The sequence below is a fragment of the Tenrec ecaudatus genome, chromosome 9, assembly GCF_050624435.1.
Source record: "Tenrec ecaudatus isolate mTenEca1 chromosome 9, mTenEca1.hap1, whole genome shotgun sequence".
Classification (NCBI taxonomy): domain Eukaryota; kingdom Metazoa; phylum Chordata; class Mammalia; order Afrosoricida; family Tenrecidae; genus Tenrec; species Tenrec ecaudatus.
In genome coordinates, this window is record NC_134538.1 from 136,255,161 (window position 1) to 136,276,770 (window position 21,610).

The following is a 21,610-nucleotide window of genomic DNA, read 5'->3' on the forward strand; positions in this document are numbered from 1 at the left end:
TGGTAGCCAACTAAAAAGAAGGGGCGGGGGGAGACATGGCTAGTGGGGGAACAGGCACTAACCCACCCAAGGGGAGGTATTGCTTACATCTTCACAGGGAAAGAGGGACCAGTCTTCGACCCAGTGCTCCAAGATGTTAATGCAACATACCAGCATGAAGCGGGGAATCAGTAGAGAGGTCTGAGGGGCTGGCCCTATCCTAACAACCTGGGCAGCCTCCCCTCCACCCAGAAGAACTTACTTCAGAGGACAACACTGAAGCTACAGCTCAGGGAGAGGGACATATCTGATCAGAGCACACAGGAGCAAATGAAGGGGGAGGAAGAGAGTGGTGCACATCCTGACTCACCAAACCTTGAGGACGATATCCCTGCTCAGAGCAGCCAAACCACAGAGAGGACCATATGGTCGGGCCCACTACAAGGCATGACATCCCTCACTGACCCATAGCCCTACGGGAGACAACACTGGAGACGCAGTGTGGGAACTGCACCCGATCTGACCCCACCACACGGAGGAAAACACGAAGGGTGTGCAACAGAACAGTAAGGGGAGCAGAGCAAGGAATATCCAAGGAATTACCAAAAATAGACTTTGCGGTCAGGACATGGTACCCCATCAGACTTGACCATAAAACTCTCCTAAAGGTCAACAAACAGACCTTGAACTTTCTACAGGCTTTTCTTTTTTTGTCATTGGGTTTTTTTTTGTTGTTTTGTTTTATTGCTTTGTTCTCCTCTGTCTTGTTTTTTGTGCATATTATTGTCTCTGCAGGTCTATCTAGATTAGATAGGTGGGATAAATCATCTGAAGGGAGAAACAACAGAGCCAGTGGTTCTGAGGGGATATAGGAGAGGGAGAAAGGATGTTAACCACACCAGGGACAAGGGAACAACAAGTGATCCAAAAGCGGTGGCGAGGATGGTGTAGGAGGCCTGGTGGGGCTTGATCAAAGGCAATGTAACAGAGAGGAATTACTGAAACCCAAATGAAGGCTGAGCATGATAGTAGTACAAGAGGAAAGTCAAAGGAAAAAGAGGCAAGAGCTAGGAGGCAAAGGGCATTTCTAGAGGTCTAAATACAGGCAAGTACATATGTAATATATTTATAGATGATGAAATGCCAGTTTAATATTAAGGTAGCAGATGGACATTGTACGTCCACTCAAGTAATCCCTCAATGCAATGCAAGAACGCTTTGTCCTATTAAACTGGCATTTCATGATGCTCACCTTCCCGATACAATTGCTGAAGACAAAGAGGGTGCATAAGCAAGTGTGGTGAAGAAAGCTGATGGTACCCGGCTATCAAAAGATAGCGCGTCTGGGACCTTAAAGGCTTGAAGATAAACAAGCATCCATCTAGCATTTGCATTCATTTCCCAGTGGCACATCAAAGTAGATGTGAGCTGGTTGCAAATCAACTTATTTATTGTCTTTTTCCTCAGCCTAATGTCCAAATACCTTAACTTTGTAACTCACTCCATGTTTGCAAAGGTCACAGACTGCCTGTCATCTCTGCCTCCTCCTGGATAACCTACCCATTTTAGGCATCAAATTTTATTTCTTCTCCTATCCATCCTTTCTTGTCTATTTGGGGGCTGCTATTCTGGTTCTGCCCTCATTACTTCCCGTGGCAAAAATCACAGCCTATCAGCTGGTCTTCCCAGGCTCCTCCTGCCCTAAGTCCCCTTGCCTCCAGCTTCAAAGCCTTGCTGGAGAACAGCCACGGCTCGATGTGTGATCTTCCAGCTCAGAGCATCAGTGACATTCTGCAGCAGCTTCACCAAAGTCCCCAACTCCTAGCAAGCAGTGGAATAAGATGATCTTTGATTTTGGAGTCAGAAAGTTTTGCAGTCATATTCTGGTTATTCCACTTTCTAGCTATGTGACTTTTAACTAGCTTCTTAATAATCCCGGTATCATTTATTATATGTATTATACATTTATCCTATATATAATGTACATGTTATGCACATGTAACACATACTGTGCTCCAGGTTCATTGCCAGTTACGTTGGATACAGTGGTGAGCCAAAGAGGCACTGATTATCCTTCCTGTCCTGGACCTCACATTGCTATCTCTTACCATTCTCAAACTCACTTCTAGTGGCCCCTTTATAGTAAGCCTGTGGGACTCAGTCGAACCGTTCTCGGGGGTTTCCAAGGCTGTAAATCTTTAGGGAGCACAAAGCTGCATCTTTCTTCTGTAGAGCAGTGGGTGGGTTTGAACTGCTGATGTTGGGGTTAGCATTCCAACATGTAACACACTATGCCACCAGGGCTCCCATAGATCATGTCTCCCTCCTGTGTAGCATTGGGTTAGTGTTACATAGGGGATTATAATGCAAAGTACTACATTTGTTGGCATATACATGTTATCTCTCAGCCATGTTGGAGCTTCACTGGAGGTAAGGGGCCATGTCCCATCTCCCATAGTGCAAGCACAGAGCCACGCCCAAAACAGTTGCTCAGTGAATTCTCTTGTGATTTTGTAGACCATGGGCTAGTATGTGACATAGCTGTAATATGGAGTAAGTTGTAAAGAGAATCCTTCCACCCTTTCTTAACAGCTGGATATTTCTTTCCATGAAAAGGGGCAGGGCAACAGGCATTTAGTTCCTAATTATTCAAAGGCCTTTTCTTCCCAAAATACCATTCTACTCGTGGCTACAAGAAGTAGAATTCATAATGCTTGTAACTTGTGGATTTAAAGTTTGGTAAACTAAATAACAAGTCCCCTCATGCTTCTTAATAGAAATATTTTCCTTTCATCAAATAATTGTGCGTTTTGTATTTTACTTTGTAGTGAACAGGTTTCTCTCTAAGAAATAGCTCTGGAACTTTAGTCTTGAGGTTTATATTTTATTTTACACATTTTCAGCTCACTGTTTTTAGACTCCCAGTGATCTCACGTGAAACAAAGTTTTTGTCTGTCTGAAACAATAGCTTCGCTACTGCCAAATCCTAACCATACCTTTCCTCCGCCACACGAGAGCCTATAAACAGCGTGTGGTCATATTGCTTCTTGAATTTGATTGTTTTCTTCCCAGAGGAAGCTAAATTTAGCCTCCTGAGTCGACATGCTCCCAAGGAAACAAGGCCTGCTGTGATTTCTAGAATACATGAATCCGAACCACAGTGCATTTACTTGACGGAGAAAGCTTAAATGCCAACACAGTCATTAACCACAGATACCGAACCACGTGAAACAACTGGTAAGGGTTTAAGAAAGAAAAGTGTTCGGGTCTCATTTGATGGCCACATGACTCGCACCGAGAGGCTGTATGGACTTCACCCATGACATTGTTTGCCCCTCAGAATGGGTCCCTAAAATTGCTCGCTCGTGGCTGGAGTTCTAAAATTAAACGATGTGAGGCCGTGGCCAACTGCACAATGCATCCTTTTTGTGAACGCAGCCAGGGTTCCGCCTGTTTTCAGCCTACATGACAAACATCCCGTTAGGAAGGCCGTTTCTCATCCTCGTAGCTTTGTGATAATTCTTGCTTTTCCCCTCCATCCCGCCCCCCTCCTTGTTTCTACTGACAATTAAGTGCTCTCACCTTGACTGTGTTTTGGCAGATCACTTCCCACGATGAGGGCCCCAGCTGCGCTGGCACCTGGCATCCTGCTGCTCCTGCTGACCTTGGTGCCGAAGGGCGGCGGGGAGTGCCTGGAGGCCCTAGCCAAGTCCGAGATGAACGTGAACATGCGGTATCGGCTGCCCAACTTCACCGCGGACACGCCCATCCAGCACGTGGTGGTGCACGCGCGTCACGTGTACCTGGGCGCCGTCAACCGCATCTATGTCCTGCGCGAGGAGGACCTGCGGCAGGTTTCCGAGTACAAGACGGGGCCCGTGTGGGAGCACCCGGACTGCCTGCCCTGCCAGGCCTGCGAACGCGCCGGTGGCCAGTGGCGGGAGAACGTGAACATGGCCCTGCTGGTGGACACCTACTACGACGACCAGCTCATCAGCTGCGGCAGCGTGCACAGGGGCACCTGCCGGCGCCACGTGCTGGCGCGCGAGAACCCCGCGGACATCCAGTCGGCCGTCCATTGCATGCACGCCCCCAGGGCGGACGAGGACGAGGCCAGCCAGTGCCCCGACTGCGTGGTCAGTGCCCTGGGCACCAAGGTGCTCCTGGCCGAGAAGGAGCGCTTCGTCAACTTCTTCGTGGGTAACACCCTCGACGGCGCCTCGCTCGCCGGCCCCGCCCTGCATTCCATGTCGGTGAGAAGGCTCAAGGAGACCCAGGACGGCTTTAAGTTCCTGACGGACAAGTCCTACATGGACGTGCTCCCCGAGCTGCGGGCCTCCTACCCCATCAAGTACGTGCACGCCTTCGAGAGCAACCACTTTATGTACTTCCTCACCGTCCAGCGCGAGACGCTGGACTCGCCGTCCTTCCACACCCGCATCATCAGCTTCTGCTCGGCCGACTCGGACTTGCGCTCCTACCTGGAGATGCCCCTGGAGTGCATCTTCACGGAGAAGCGGCGGAGGCGCGCCCTGCGGCACGAGGTGTTCAACGTGCTGCAGGCCGCCTACGTGGGCAAGCCCGGGGCGCACCTGGCCAAGCAGATCGGCGCCAGCGTGCACGACGACATCCTCTACGGCGTCTTCGCGCAGAGCCGGCCCGACTCGGCCGAGCCCACGGCGCGCTCGGCCCTCTGCGCCGTCCCGGTCAAGTACGTCCACGAGTTCTTCAACAAGATGGTCAACAAGAACAACGTGCGGTGTCTCCAGCACGTCTACGGGCCCAACCACGAGCACTGCTTTAATCGGGTAAGTCGCCCTCGGCGCCCCACGCAGCGCCCGCCGAACGCAGCTCACATGGTCCAGAAAGGATTACTGAGGTCTGCCCCGTGCCTGGTTTTAAAATAAGCTTTCAACGGGGCTCCCCTAAAATACATAACAGATCTTTTCTAGGAAATTTTCGAAATGGACCCTTCCTTTAAAAATAAAAACACTAAAGTTAAGGTGATCACAAAAAGGGAAAAAAATAAAATGCAGCATTTTTAAAATTTGGATTTCTTTACATGTTTAATACACTTAGGGTTTGGGGTTTTTGTATTTTATTTCTCATGCAAGCGGGAGTGCTTCTGTTTAGATGAACCCAGATTGTAACATGACCGTCGATCCTGGAAGTCGCAGTTTTTTGCGGTTCAGGACGTGGACACATTTGGAAGACATTGTGCTCACCAAGAGTCAGGCAATCTCGTAAAGACCTACACTGCATGACGTGGTTTTATAGAAAAGAAAAGCCAAGAAAACTGGTTTTCACACCCAAAGACGCAGACTTTTAAGGCTATGGGGAAGTGGTGGGGAAGAGAGGAGGGAACTTGGGGTCCCAAGTGATAAGGCGACATACACAAGGGCTTTCTGGGATCCTGTATGTATTCTGTTTCTGGATCTATGTAGTGGGTACCTGGATATTCACTTTCTAAAAATGAATTGAGTTTTACAACTGTGTTTAACAGACTTTTTCCTGTAAATGATACACGTGTTCCATAATAAAAATAAAACAAAAAAAACACATTAGGAAAACCAAAGATAATAAAATTAGACAGCTAAGAGGAAGAAAAATAACAACTCAGTACTTTTGAGAGCCAAAGGCAGAGGTTCCCAATCTGTGGTCGCGACCCTTTCACAGGGGTCGCCTGATTCATAACAGTAGCAAAATGACAGTTATGAAATAGCAACAACAAAATTTTTATGGTTGTGGGGGGTCACCACAACATGAGGAACTGTATGAAAGGGTTATGGCATTAGGAAGGTTGAGAACCACTGGCCTAAGGCAACATTTGAATCTTTTAAAGAAGATGCTCAAGTTAATGTGTGGACTTTGAAGGCATTTTCTTCACAAGACCCTGTTCTCTGACTCTTACAGTCTTGGCCTTAGGTGAAAGAAACTGAAGCTAATCTCTTTTGAAATATTGGTAAATAAAACATTTCTCAAGGACCGTGGTGATTCTGTGGTAGAAGTCTAATGTATGCAGGGACCCAGGTTCAATCCCTGGTCAGTGCACCTCAATATAGTCATCATCCTGTCAGCCCTCACCCTCCTGGAGGCTTGCGGTGGCTGAGAAGCTAAGCAGGCTTCTATGGAGCTTCCAGGTCAAGACTGGGGGAAAGGGCCTGGAGATGCACTTCTGAAAAAACAGCCAGTCACCTGCACAAGGGTCCATTCCTGTTGTGTACACAGTCGCCATGCATCGGGGCCCAACTCAATGACTGACAGCAACACCCGCAACAACTCTCTTCTTTAGATAACCTAGAACAGTCGAAGTTCTGCTCCCAAATCTTTCCTTTGGGTCTTGAGCCTTGAGATAGACTCCTGTGGTAGTTACATACCATATATACTCCAGTGTAAGCTGAGTTTTTTCAGCACTTTAAAAAAAATCATTTTATTGGGGACTCATTTTTTAATTTATTTTATTTTTATATTTTAATCATTTTATTAGGGACTCATACAACTCTTATCACAACCCATACATACATCAATTGTATAAAGCACATCTGTACATTCTTTGCCCTCATCATTTTCAAAGCATTTGCTCTCCACTTAAGCCCTTTGCATCAAGTCCTCTTTTTTCCCCTCCCTCCTCCCTCCCTCCCTCATGGGGGCTCATTTTTAATGCAGTTTTTGTGGTAAAATTAAGTGCCTCACCTGATATTCAGGTCAGCTTGTACTTAAGTAAATACAGTAATCTGGTGTCAACTTGAAATATTGAGTGAAAGGGTTAACTTGTCTATCAGGTTGCAGCTTGATGACCTCATTTGGAGGCACTACAGAGATAACTAGCTCACAGGTGGAGGCAGAGAACTAGCTTCAGCAGCAGCACACATGCTCCAGTACGCTTCAATCACCAGAGAGCAAGAGCGAGAGGGGTGGGCTTTGCAGGGGGAGCCATTTATCTTTTGCCCTCGAATCAAACTGCAACCTGATTGCTCCCACACGTTCCCATTGGCCAGGTTCGCACAGCTCCTGTCTTGAATAGACATGCATCTACCAAATTCTAGTCTGGCACTTTTTACCTGGTTTTTATTTGATATTTATAAATGCAAATATTTGTGATTATTGGTTATTTGTATTTTCAGAGGAGGTGTTGGGAAAATCCTGGGTTGCTTTGAATTAGATATTGCATAAGCAGTATGAAAAATATCTGTTTCATTGTCTTTAAGAATCTGTAGGTGAGTCGGAAGTGGTACTTCATGGTTGTTAGCCTGGTGGATAGAAGACTCCATTTGGGCTACTAACTCAAAGGTTGTCCATTCAAAACCACTAGGGGCTCCTCGGGAGACAGATGAGGCTGTGTACTCCCGTAAAGAGGTACAGTCGTGGAAACCCACTGGGGCAGTTGTAGTCTGTCCTATATGGTCCCTGTGGGTCGGAATCGATGATGAGTTTGGCTTTGTTTCCATGCAAGGAAAGACGGGCCGCCTTTTCCATGATGTAAAAGCTGCTTAGGCTGCAAGCGAAGGTGGTTGAGATGAGGAACCTGTTGCAAGCTTTCCTACTGAAAGCCGACTTACAGACTATTAAAGGGCAAGTCGTAGTGCGTGTCCGTAGATCAGATGTTCTTAACCAAGGGACTGCCTGTGAAGTCTTTGACTTGCTGGCCACCTCATTTACCCGAGAACTCACACTGCTTCCTGGCGTCAGTTCCAGGCAGCAGAGGAAGAATGCCACGGTCAGGTTATTATGGCCAACGGCTGCCTCTGTTTGAACAGAGCACCTGGCTCTGCCTCCTAACGCCATGGCTACTTGTGATCACGAAAGGAGCCATGGGTAGAGCGTCCTAAGGGACATCTGACTTTGGGGAAGCTCTGTCTCGCTCCCTATAGCACCTGTCAATCAAAGTTTATAATGGCAAACAGGAAGAAGAGGAAAGATGTTCTCGGTAATTTGCAGAGGGGAATCCAGGCCATATACATTTAGAAACATGTAAGTCACTTTTGCTGGATTTAAATGGTTTGTGAAGCAAGAAACATATTTTAGAGAAGATAAAATTATCTTTTAGGGACTTAAAGTCACAACCTCCTCCTTCCAAGCTCTATGAATATGCATAATATATGCGCATAGTCATCCAACTAAAACGTATTTCCCCGAGGGTCTGGTTTTGCTGTGAGGTAAGTGCGGGGCGGCTAGGAGATAGGTTGGCAGTTTAACCTGCTGCAAACTGGGAGGTAGGTAAAGTTATCTGCTCCTCTAAAGATTCATAGCCTCAGAAACCCCACAGAGCGTTGCTGTGAGTTGGAACTCCTTCTATAGCAGTGGATTAGGCTGTTTTTTGTTTTGTTTTTTGTTTAGTTTGTATTTAATAAGTCCTGGTGATGTAGTGTTTACGCTCTGGGCTCCTAACCTCAAGGTCAGCTGTTCAAAACCACAAGCCAGCTCTGAAGGAGAAAGACTGGACTTAATCCTCCCATAAATGTTCACAGTCTTGGAAACTCATGGGGGCAATTCTACCCTGCCCTCCAGGATCACAATGAGCTGGCTCTGACACGCTGGCCGTGAGTGCGTTGTTGTTTAACATGTGTTGCGAACTCTGTAATGGAGTGTCACATGAGGGTCACCCTTTCCTTCATGAGAAGATATAAAAGAAGAAAAGGATATAGAAGGACTTTCTGGAACCTAGAACTAGAAAATAAAACATACTGTTCCTATTATTACAGAAAACACTTCTCCTGCATCCAGTAAGTTGCTTCAAAAACTTTTAAAGACTTGTTTCAGGATTTCCCCAGGACCTCTAGAGCACATGACTTTGCCATTTAAATCTTACTCTGTTAAACATTCAAAGACACTTTGACTTACCAGGGTATGCCAGTCTCTTATCTGATTGTTGTATACTGTACCCTTTCAGCTACCAAGTGTAAAATTGCTTGCATCAATGCTAGAAATTCTCAAGACACATTTCAACTTTATCTTACCCCTTTGATTTTAGTGTCTGATGGGAGCAAAAAGGCAGTACTTTCAGTGAAATTCAAGCCAGTGTTAATTCTCCAAGAGGAAAAAAATGCCCCCAATACACTAGCCACACCTGAAAGCATTATCATGCCCATTGCAAAATTCTTCTGGGAAACAAGATGGACCTTGCCAACATGGTCTTCTTACGCGAGAAGCCAGCTTTTGCACTGGCCCAATGCCACAAAGACAACTACCCTTAACCCCCTATTTATTAGCCTGCTTATCTTCTCTGGCTTCTAAAGATCAAGTTTCTTCTGGCACTGAGACTCCGCACCGTCTCGGCTTTCATATTCCTCATCCACAGAAGACATCAGGGTGTTCTCCTAATCAGCACCTAATTATTTCCCAGCTTCCTCTTAAAATGAAGGCACCTGGAGATATTATTCATACGAAAACAAAGTGGTTTGCAAAATCACCCTAGTTTGGAAAGACTAAACAATGAGATGATTTAATTTTTAGGTCTTGGCAAGTTTACTTGGCAAGACATCAGGTGACCCTTCTGGAAATTTCTTGAAATTGAGTTTTGTTTTCTTTGTTTTGTTTTTCTATTTTTGGCATAGAATTTTGTGAACAGATATGCATATTATAGTCTTGTTACTGACATCGCTGATTAATCATGTGCAAGGATAAGTCCAAAAGTATTGCTGTACAACCACAGAAACTGTTGTTAAAGTGTAAAGCTGTGGTTTCCCGACATATCCTCTAGAGCAGCGGTTCTCAACCTTCCCAATGCCGCGACCCTTTAATACAGTTCCTCATGTCGTGACCCCCTACCATCAAATTATTTCCATTGCTACTTCATAACTGTCATTTTGCTACTGTTATGAATCTTCATGTAAATATCTGATATGAAGGATGTATTTCATTGTTATAAATTGAACATAATTAAAGCATAGTGATTAATCACAAAACAATATGTAATTATACATTGTGAAATATTTATTTCTAATTACAAATTAATGAAAGGTTGTCTTGAAGCATGATGTAGCCTGGGTAACATTCACCACACCGGGTACTAGTATGTGAGTGTATCTGCATGTTGTAAGACCCACCTGGAGATGGATCGAGGAGCCGTGTCTGGGTTCCTAAGACCATCAAAAATATGTGTTTTCCAATGGTTTCAGATGACCCCTGTGAGAGGGTCATTCGGCCCCCCAAAAAAGGTCGTGCCCCGCAGGTAGAGAACCGCTGCTCTAGACTCTATATACTTCAGAAGACAAGGTTACCGTCTCTCTGATCCTTCCCTGAAGAATCCTGCATCCTTTAAGATATGTGATGTTGAAATGTCAGTTCAGGTTTCCTTGAGGGACTCGAAGCGTGTTCTTTTTAAGTGTTTTTTAGTTTGGGGTACAAAAAAGTCCTAAGGGGCAAGATTGAGGCTGTGGGACAGATGGGGGACTGTTTCCCAGTGAAATTCTTGCAGGACAACCAGTGCTACCTCTGATGGATGAGTATGTGCAAAATTATTTGTTGCAACTTGCCTGGCTGGCCTTTTTCTCCCCAATACAATGGCCTGTTTTCCGAAAATCCCTACCTAATCCGATCCATGATCGCCTTGTGTCCTTTGTGAAAAATCAGCCAAGATGATCCTTTTGGGATCCGAAAGAACAGTTGCCATAAACTTCAGAGCTAGCTGCTCTACCTTGAATTTCACAGGCTGAGCAGATCCTCTTGGAAACCCCTGTTTTGATTGGACCGTTTGTTTAAAACACCCCAACAATACTGACACCAGTGTACTACAGAGAAAACTGACCTGTGGCCATGCACTGATCGCAGAGACATGCTTAAACACATTTTGTTCAGAAGACTCCTGGTGTGTACTTTTGACTCACCCCGTAGGTGGACCAGTGACCTCTTGGGCTTTCCATTACTGTGCTGAAAACCTGTTTCTGGCGCCGTTTCAGGCTGGAAGAGTAGCTAAAAAGGGCCTTATAAATTCTCGAGGGTCCACCAGCTGCCTTAGGCCTGCCTTGTCCTCGCGGACTCAATGGTAAAAGCTGCTGGCCCTTCCCAGGCTGTGCAGACCCAGAGAGAGCTCACCCAGAGCACGCATCCATCCGCTGCTGGTGCTGCCTTGCCCCTCCATGAGTATGCAGACCCTGAGGGCCGGGTACCCACCCCCACGCCCACGCCTGCTTCCAGAATGCCAGCTTCTCACCAGAGTCCTCGCCCAAGTGACCTAGGTCAGCCACCAGCAGTCCATTTCTCATCATAAACAAGAGGAAAATTATTTTATTCTGATAATAGGAACACAGAGCAAGATGTTTAAAGAGTTGGCATGACACTGTACAAAGGGAGTTCCCATGTTCTTCATGATCTTTTCATGCCACGCCGCTAGGGACTTTTGGAGCTTCTGCATAGCATCCATGACTTTAACACAACCCCAGATATTATCAGGTCCCCACTTGTGTCCCTGCTGAGCGGTGTGTAAAGCAAGCAAAAAGAAATTTTAAGATGTGTGTGTCACTTTGGGAGGTAGAGGAAATAGTTAAGCGCCTGCTTCGGATATTTAAGTTGTTTCTTTGTACAGGCTTATTTAAGATCACAACATGTCACTTCCCACTCACTTTCCGTGAGACGCTTCTGTGCAGACTCTTCCATGCACCTTCCGCGGTGTCAGTGGCACGCAGCAGGCCTTTGGAGTCATCTGCTAGTGTTCTGGAGCACATCGCCTTCACCTAGAAGTCTCTGGAGTTTCCCCGCCCTTTGTCGTCCCTGGAACGTGTTACAAGTCACGGGCACTCCTGCCTGTAAGATAGAACAGGGGGTTACAGCAGCCCTTCTAAAAGTGCGTCGTCGCAATGTCACCATAACGCACTGCTTCTAACAGTGATTCTTGAAATGATTGCTTGCAGGAACTTCCAACACTTGAAACGATGAGATTTTTTCACACATACACCCACGAGTAATTATTAAATCCGCCTTAAGTTTATCTCCTTCTTTCACCACTCCTCAGATGACCTCTAGTACTGTCAGACATAAAAATTGATCAGAACTGATCCTAAGTCAGCTTATTATTTTATAAAATAAAGTAACTTAGAAAATGCCCTATGGTCTGGGGGTTTTGTATGTGGTGGGAGGAGGGAAGACCTCAATTTATATTTGGGATTAAACAGTATTAAAAGACAGTTAATTTTAAACAAAATAACCAGAATTTCCAACCAGAGTGTTATATCCAGGGATTTATTAGCATGACAATTATTCAGAGAAAATGTAGACTCAGTATACGTTGGCCTAGGTGTTACAAATGAGAATTAACTTTTCCCCCCTGGGATCTTGCCCACCTCTTTCCCAGTACCTCCTCTCTTCTGTTTACCTATCTATCTATTCAGCCCTCCATCCATCAACCCACCCACCCATCTATCCATCCATCCATTCATTTTGTTAATTAAATAAAGGAATTTTTTCCCTAAACCTCCCATCAGTAGTGATTCAGCTCCCTAAATTATAATAGACTTAACTACCAGAAATAGGATAATATATTTTAATTTAGTTATTTATTTTTGTATTTCCATCGAATTAGCTTTATTTCTTATTTAATTTTTTAACAACAACAACAAAAAGCCGATGCAGCTATGTCCCAGGAGATGGCGATGGCCTGGTCCTTACACAGAAGCTCTGTCACTGTCAATGGCATCAGCACCGACAGAGGGAAGCCATGCTTCCCGGGCTGCCTGTGTGAGTGCTCCCCAGGGGCATGCCCACTGAAAGCAGGTGCTCTGCCGAGCCATCCAGGTGCACAACATCAGCAAGGTAAGTTAGCCAGGAGTGGCTTCCACAGAAACCTGTGGCGACAGCGTGGGAACTGTCATCAACTCACGCTGTTCACGTTCTCTCCATTTTCTGTAATTTCCTCCTCTTGTCATCTGTTTTTTACTTTTTCTGGAAGATGCTGTTTCAGTGAAACTGACACTCTCTGGTGCTTTCACTAAGGCCTTCAAGCACCCTTCTGTGACGCTAATTGATATTCTCCTGGATACCAGCATTTCTGCCCAACAATGATGATCCATCTCAGTCATCATACAGGCTCTTTTAAGCATCTGGCCCTTCTCCATGTCCGGTCCTGTCGTCTCCAAGGCCACCCAGGCCATCCACTGAGCTACACTCTCCCCCGGTGCCACCTTTGCGGACACCTCGGTCCCAGAACCCCCACCCCTACCTCGCGACAGCTTGGAGCACACGTATCCACCTGGCACCACCGGGCACGAGCCATGATAGCTCCAGAATAATACATTTAAGAAAGATTTTTATTCAAAGGATAAATTTTTAAAAGACTCTTGAACTATCTCATACTCAGAAATTACAATTATCCCTCATACACACGCAAACCCTCACTGCCATTGAGTAGATGCCCACTCATACCGACCCTGTGTGACAGAGAACTGCCCCTGTGAGTCTCTGATGCTGTGATTCTTTATGGAAGCAGAAAGCCTCCTCTTCCTCCCATGGAGCAGCTGAGAGGTTCAAACTGCTGACCTTGGGGTTAGTAGCCCAATTTGTAACCCATTACGCCACCAGAGCTCCTAAAACGATCACAGTACCCCATTATCCGTGCAATCCTGTGATCAAGGTTTTTCTGGGTACACATTTCTGTGTAAGAAGAAAAGTCCACTTATAACAGATACGTTCCAGAGACGTTGGTCCTTTCAGTGAGCTACCGTTGACCCGCGAAAGGGGCATGGACTTTGGTGTTACACTGGAGCACAGCTCGGGCTTGGGTCCCACAGGCCTTGTGGCTCCTGCTATGTAACCCTGCTCACTTGGCCTCCTCATTAGTAACATGCTGATAACACCTGCCGCAAGGCTGTGTGGAAATGTGCGGCAGTGTATTAAAATACCTGGCACGGGCAGGAAAAGGAACCCTGTGGCACAGTAGGCTACCAGTCGGGCTGCTAACCACAAAGGGCCAGCAGTTCAAAACCAGCAGCCTCGCCATAGAAAAAAGACAAACTTTCTACTCCTGTGAAGAGTAAGTCTTGGAAACCCACAAGGGCAGTTCTGCCCTGTCCTACAGAGTGACTATGAGTTGGAATCGACTCTATAGCAGTACGTTTGGATATTTGGTGGGAAAGACAGAGCACCAGAAATACAGCTCTTTGGGAAACAGCATGGCCTACCTATGGGGAAGGGGAGGGAGAGAGCTCTGAGATCAGATCAAAACTCTGCCATTTCTACGTGTAGGGACCCGAGAGTATTATGTAACTACTAGCCCGTGTCCCTCGCTGCTGGACTGTGGTACAAGTGGGATTATCTTAAACCTTGATAAAGCATTGGTAGGGGCCTTGGTGGTGGGCTGCTAACCACAAGGACAGCAGTTTGAAACCACCGGCTGCTCTTCAGGAGAAGGATGAGGCTTTCTGCTTCCTTAAAGAGTTACAGTCTCAGAAACCCACAGGGGCTGGTCTGCCCGGTCCTACGAGCTGACTCAGCTCTATGCCAGTGTCTGAGTAAGCAGAAGCAGTTTGTATTCTAAGGAGTATTTGTAGAGAGAGAGATAGGCAAACTTGAGTTATTGGGTGGTTTCCTGGAGGAGGCATAGTCTGATGCTTGCTAGTCACGGGACGGAGGACCTTTCACATCATTCACTGTTTGGTAGGAGTAACCTGCATCCAGGGTACCTGACGGCCTTCTGAAAATGTCCTCATTAAGAACGGCAGGGGGAGGAGAGAATTGGGAGTTGGGAAAAGACAACTGAATCAAAGTTGTTCTACAGGCTAGTAAGGTTTCCAACATGCTCCGACCCAACCCCCAGCTTTCAATGCTGCACGACCCAGGTCGCTTCAAGATGTTGTGCTTATGTGTCCAGGTCGTATTTGGCTGTCGTTTAAGAAGCTGTTGTTAACGCAGCTGTAGAAAAAGCCATCCCATGCATTGTTTGTATCAAACTTCCTTCTTTTTAAATATCTCGTAAGCTCAATTCAAAGAGTAGCCAAGTGCTTCCCAAACTAGAGGAAACTTAGAGTCGTAATTTTCCATCTCTGTTTTAAAAGAGTGCCAGAGTTCAAAGGTTACCGCTGCAGAACCATCAAAGGAAGAAAGTACAATGATCAGAACAGTTTTGAAGGAGGACAAACATCAAAACAAGATGCAAGGAAGGAATCTTGAAGCTCAGGCAGGAGTCAGCCTCGAAAGGCAGGCTTCTCCGTTGCTACTATCAAGATGATAGATGAGTAAAATTGGGTTAGGATTTAAGTTGTAATGGAAGAAAATAATTACAGTCTTCCATCAGGAAACCACAAGGATCATTATTGATCTCTCCTCCTCAGGGCATGTCTTGCAATATTTAATAAAATAAACAAAGATTTATAACTCTTGATAGGCCATATATCTATAATCTCCCACACCATTTGAACTGTGAATTTGGAGGCAGTGTTACAAATAACATCCATGTAATTACACTGGTCTGGCATGTCTTATTTAAACAACCCAGCATTCTCAAGAGAATGCATTTGGTATTAGGGATAAAAAATGTGAAGTCGGATTTCAGGGTTGTTTTTTTAACATCCTATGTCCAGAAATGAGAAAATGTTATCCTGTATGAAAACATGCTGTTGAGGATTCTTTATATTTGATATTAGACCAGCCTCAAATCCTGAAAAATTAGGTCTCTTGGCCATATGCCTGTGTAACAGCTACCACAGCAAAATCTTTTAAGAAAGAAAATCCTTGAGAGATGATTCAATTTGGTACTTTTTTTTAAATCTTGGTAGAAATTCATTAATTTCACATTCAGTTCCTGTTCCATCTACAGACTCTCCTTTATTCTGTTCCAGGCAAGGATTACTGCTTCCTAACTTATTTGTTTGGATGCTTCCAGCCACCCCCCCTTCCTCCCCCTCCCCCCCCCCCCGACACAGTCTTGCCTTTTTCATAAAATAATATCTAGTTGCTTTCTCTCCAGAATTTTCTAGCCTTCTCCGAGATCATTGGGCATAGCCTGTCTCAGAGGACATGTCAGAGTGAACCATGAGTTAATGCCTTTTGCCAGTTTCCTTCCTCCTGCTAAGCCCATCTTAAACCATCTCGTGCTTCCTCACAGACTCACCTCAGGAAAACACAAAGGCAAAACTGCCAAGAAGCACAGGTCACCCAAGACAGACAGTGTCACCCAAAATGTCATTCTGCTATGTAAAAAACAAACAAACTCAGGGCTATCAAATGGATGCTGGCTCCGTAGGGCCGAGTAGAACTGCCTCTGTGCATTTCAGACACTCTTCACTGTTGAGAGTGGAATGCCTGCCGCCTATTTCTTTTTCAGAGCAGCTGGTGGTTTTGCAGTAGTGACCTTGCACTTAGTGGCCCAGTGTGTAACCATCATACCACCAGGGCTCCTACTGCTACCACTCTATCTATCGACCTACCTATCTATATATATCTCTATCTATCTATCTACTTGATCTACTTTTTCCATCCTGAAAATTAATTTATCTTTGAGCTATTAATAAAACAAATCATCCAGGGAAGCGGTCCCTTAATTCCTTTGATTCTCTATACATGATCTCTTTTAAATCCACCTCGTGTAAGATTTATAAGAGTCACCCAAGAAAATTATTAATTAAAAGTTTTTTAAAAATCCACCTCATGGCTATGTGTTTCAAATTATAAAACCACTGAAGAGAACTATGTAATATATTCTCTTTTGCACAATACCCTGCTAAGACCCATAGACTTATTGATAGTTAGAATGAGGAGAAAGATGACTTTGACCATAGCCATGCAGGTAAACAATGGGATTGCATGAAGCCTGAAGAGGATGCCTAGAACCTAGAATCTAGTAGCTACCTCATGTAGGTTAAGAGAGCATGGCACAGAGTGTGTGTGTGTGTGTGTGTGTGTGTGTGTTGGGTGGGGGGTGGAGCGGCCTTTGGGGTATATTACAACTTAAATTCTGAGCACAAAGTACATAGAAGCGTCCCGTGAAAGTGAAAGTCTCAAGTCCTCTTTTGATTCACCCTTTGTTGAATTCTTTGTGGCCAAGTGACCATCTGTGTGAATAGCTGAGCCCTCAGGCGGGTGTGTACTGGAAAGGGGATTATTACCACCCCCCTAGCCAGTCTGGGGAGGAGGCCTAGCGCCTGCATAGACTTTGGCTCCGGGAGTCTGTGGGATTATGAGTCACATCCTGACTGCCTTGGTCAGCAAGCCCTGAACCAATCCTCTAAGCTCTTCTATCCAGCATAATGTGCATGCCCCGTGGTGGCCCCATTCCAGTTGTACACTCCCGCCTGGAACTTCCATAAATTGGTCTGCTGCCAGTCATGTTTTTAGGACCATTTCCTTCACACTCACTGTCTTGTATATGCAGCCAGTTATTCTTAAGTCCCCGATACCTGATGGCCTCAAGCACATGGATTCCCCCAACTGGATTGTGTGTGTGTGTCTTGACCTGTTGAGACTTAATAATGTGTCTGCATTAAAATAGTGTGTCTACTTTACCTGTGTTGGTTCACCATGTGATGGAGAGTTCTCCCTCTTCTGCAGATAACCTGCACTTTTAATGCTTCATTGACCTGAATGTCTTTTAAAGCAAGAGAACTGACCTGGGTTTTAGTTGAGTGGTTGGTGACCAGGCAGGGGCTCATTTGATAAAAGTGTGGGAGGAAACCAGGAGGTCAAGCAGAAAGGATATAAAAACTTGCAAGTTGGTTCTGGGAAAGCTAAAAGGTCAAAAAAGAGAGAGCAAAACTAAAAGGTGAATAAAAATGTAAAGCCTGGGTTCTGATCCGTGACCTACTACATGATTGGAGGCTTCTGGAACCCTGTGGGACAAAGATACTAGCCTACTTAGGTAATAGTGGATTTATTTGGTGCTCATCATACTGTTTCAAATTTAGGGTGTTACTCTCTGCGGCCATCCCACCATAAATACTTATCTCCTCTTCGCTCCGAAAAAGAAAAATGAGGATCTGTCAGAATGTGGAGAGAATTCATGGGTTGGCAAGATCACTCATTCAGTGGGTGACTCAGTGCCCAGGTGTGTGCTGAAGGCCACATCTCCAGCAGCCTGGGAGGGTTGGAAAGGACCCATTTATCAGAGGAATGAAGCTCGGGGCTCAGCCACACTCGAAGTTATTAAAACTCGGTTGAGTTTTTACTTTTATAATAGTGGAAGTGGCAATTGGCTCTAGGATCCTGGCTGCATTCCAGGCTGCTAATTATACATTTTTCCAGCTAAGATATTCCAAGCGGGTTTGTTTGCATTTGAATGACTTGCTGAGTGGTGGTGTTGATGACTTCCGGTCCTAAAAGCCTTGATCAGCCTGGGGAAGACATACACTGCAATGAGGCCCAGGCCCAGGGCAACATGGAAGCAGATGAAATGTGTCCAATTTGTTCATGTCAGAAATAGGCCGTGTCTTTCTAGGAGAGGACGGAAGTGTGACTTACAAATGCACACAGACAGAGCATAGGTGTTGGTCTTCACCACTGTTGGTGTTCGCTCGCAAATGGAGCCGATGATTTCTGGATGACAGATAACTATATTATGAATTCAGACTCTAGGCCGACTTCAGTTGTCTCATTGGGCTAAGCCACCCGAAGATCCATCCATCAAAGGGCATTAAAACAGTAGGTGATATTTCAAATGGTGCCCGAGGTAAAAAGGGTAAATTAAGGTCAGTTTTGATTTGTAAAGCATTCTTTTTTGAGATGACTTTATGGAAATTACGTTTACGGATCTGTCACCTCCGGAATACGTGGTTGGTTGGTGCTTTGCCAGAATTTGCGTCCATGGGCCAGTGAAGTATAACCTGTATGATATTAAATTTTCTAATGGCATTTTAAATTTAAAATCCGATTAACACTTGCATTTAGCAGCCGGTCCACTAACTAAACGATACGTGACGTGGGACTCAGGAAATGAGGAAAATGTAAAAATTAAATTGGTCTGTTAGCTCTGAGTGAATCAATAGTATTTAGTGCTAATGCACTAAGCAGATTACAAGCCCTAATGCAGTGGCAGTCAATAGCAAAAATGAATATCTCTAAAAATTATCTTGACAATAGAATGTGCAATATTTTCCATTTATTCTAAGCTAATGATGTTACTTGCGTGTTCTTTCCTTTTATTGGCTTAAGTCAACTGCTGGAAGCTTGGCCATTTTATTTAGTGCATAAACTGACCAGAAACTTGTACTCGTGTTCAGCAAGGGACAGAAGGATTTATTCTGATAAATGAAGATTCAACAAGAAACTTAACGGATGCTTATTAAGTGCCTAATCCCACTGGTCTTCCAGCAGGAGACGAGAGAGGCACATGGTTCTTCTCATTATGAAACAGACAATGGAGATGACAGCCAACAGTCAGTTACCCCAATAACAAGCAGTTCTCCCAACAGAATCTGTTGGGGGAAACATAAAAACCTGTGAACATTGAGCAGAGACGTCTCGGTTCATCAGTAGAGAGCAAAGGTGTGTCCTGAGAGGTGATATTTAACCTGTACTTAGCCAAGAGCTAACTGCTTATGCACGGCCGAAGTTTCAGAGAGAGCAATATGACTTTAGTATATGGGCAGTCATACAGCCACTTTTGAGGAACTGTGCTTGTGTTATGACTTTCCAAAGCTTTTTCTCTTACCCTCCACACTACCGTGTGTAATCAGCATTTTAAAATGTGTCCCCGCCTAGAAGCCTTTTACTTGGCCCTCATAAGAAGTAATGCTTTTTTAAAATTAAAAAAAAAACAACAGTAGATGTGTTTGCAGGCAAACGAACAAGTGTCAAAATATTTCAACTGTTCTGGTCTATGCTACCGCGAAATGAATCAAGTCACTTGTTGTTAAGTGACTTCTGGTCTGAAGAAAGCAGTGTGTACATTGTGAGTTAGCTGCTAAGGACACAGTGCAGGCAGCACGCCCCTCACTGGCCCTCCTAGCTGTGGCCTTCATCCGTTTATCTGGAAATAGGTATTGCTTAGAGCAGCCCAGATCGCGCCTTCATTTCTCCCCCACTCCCCATTAGGCTGTGGGCAGTTACTGGGACCCAAGAGGTCATTGTTTCTCCCTTGCATAAGGAAGGGGATTGTCCTGCTATCAATAAGTTACAGGACAAAGAGAATAATGCAAATCTGAGCACACAGAGAATAAAGCTCTTAGGCAACGAGCAAAGATCGAGACGTTATTAGAATGTGCTGTGGAGGTGGCCCCAGATCACCCCGGCTTGCCTCTCCGCGTCTGTTCACTGTACTCTACAGTTTCGTCCATTTTTAGACCATTTCCTTCACATGAGAGTCATGTGGCACAAGGGACACAGGAGAGCCCCGTGCTCCTGAGGACTCACAAGGCTATCATGAGCGTCCGCGTGCATCCTGTCCAGCGAGGGCTGTCTTTGTTGTGCGCTGCTTTGGAGGCGAGGTTCTTCGCCTCTAGAGGCAGACACATTCTCATGTTCCTTTTCATTTTAATCATGTTTGCACACACTCACTCGCACACACGGTGGCTCTGGGTGGGATCAATGGTTATCATGCTTAGCTAAAATCCAAACGTGGAGGGTTCAAGTCAACCCAGAAGCCCCTCGGAAGAAAGGTCTGGTGAGAAAATTCTGAAAGAAATCAGCCATTGAAAACCCTACTGGGTACAGGTCAACTGTGACACTCGTGGGGTCCCCTGGGGTCAGGTGACTCCATGGCACTTGGGTTTGTGTGTGTATATAACCATGCAAATCGCTAAATAGGCAAAGTTCTCAGAAGGCGACCTATCATGCTCTTCGTCCCTATGTTTTGCGAGCGGTAGACCATTAAATAGGGTTGATTTCATTTGATTTCAAAAAAAAAAAAAGTCTTCCGGAAGAAATCGATGTTTACACAGTCAACAGAGAAGATCTCAAAATTGCTGAAGTGTTTGGATAAAAGTTTTTGGTAACATTTATAAATGCATTTTATGACCGGATCATTAAAAAAAACCAGTGTTTTGTTTTGCCATCTCCAAGGTCCACGGAGTAGAAATGTAAGTATCAGGCTGTGTGTGAGGATTTCCCTGGGAAGCGAAAGACCCAGTCACCTTTTCTTTGTTCGCTTTCCTTTGGCCGAGAAAAGAAGTGGCGTTTGCCAAGGGAACAGACAAGGTCGGCTAAGAGGAGGCATTGAATCTTCAGGGCTTATTCATGTACCTACAAGTCAGAGAGGTCACCGGCTTGGCCCTTCTTGCGGCTGTAATTACAGGCAGGGGACTGTTTGTTTTCCAGTAAGGTGACTAGAAACTTGAGTGCAAGCAGTTGTAAGAGTACAGTGTATGCAGTGGTTAGACACAGCTTCCAGGAAGATAACAGGGAGCTGGGATTGTTCTCCATGTATTCATTACAATGGGATCGTATTAAAATGCAATAGGAGAGAAAGGAGGTCAAGGTCAGCGAGTCTGGCACTTAGGATCGGAATTAAAGGAATGAAGAAAAGGAATCTCTCATAGGGGATTAGTTCGCTGATGAGTCCATAATGCAAATTTATTTTTGACTCCAACAGCGTGGTCAACAAGAATCAGTAGGGATTCTGTAAGCGTTGTCGGGAAGTGGTTTTCATTTGGGGAAAACACGTGTAGCATTGAGTTTAGTCAAAGCCGACGTGGGAGGTGGGGATGAGCAGTGTTCCTTACTCCCCAGTAGACTCACTCTCATTTTCAAAAACAGCCATCGGGAAGGGGCTGAT

General features: G+C 45.2%; 1 protein-coding gene across 1 annotated transcript in view; it reads left to right on the forward strand.

Annotated features, from left to right (window-relative positions):
- Nucleotides 1-21,610, forward strand: part of MET (MET proto-oncogene, receptor tyrosine kinase) — a 140,228-nt gene that overhangs the window by 34,044 nt on the left and 84,574 nt on the right. Inside the window, exon 2 of the mRNA XM_075558589.1 lies at nucleotides 3,581-4,787. Coding sequence (XP_075414704.1) covers nucleotides 3,594-4,787 — 1,194 coding nt within the window. The 5' untranslated portion in view covers nucleotides 3,581-3,593. The remainder of the gene's footprint in view (nucleotides 1-3,580; nucleotides 4,788-21,610) is intronic.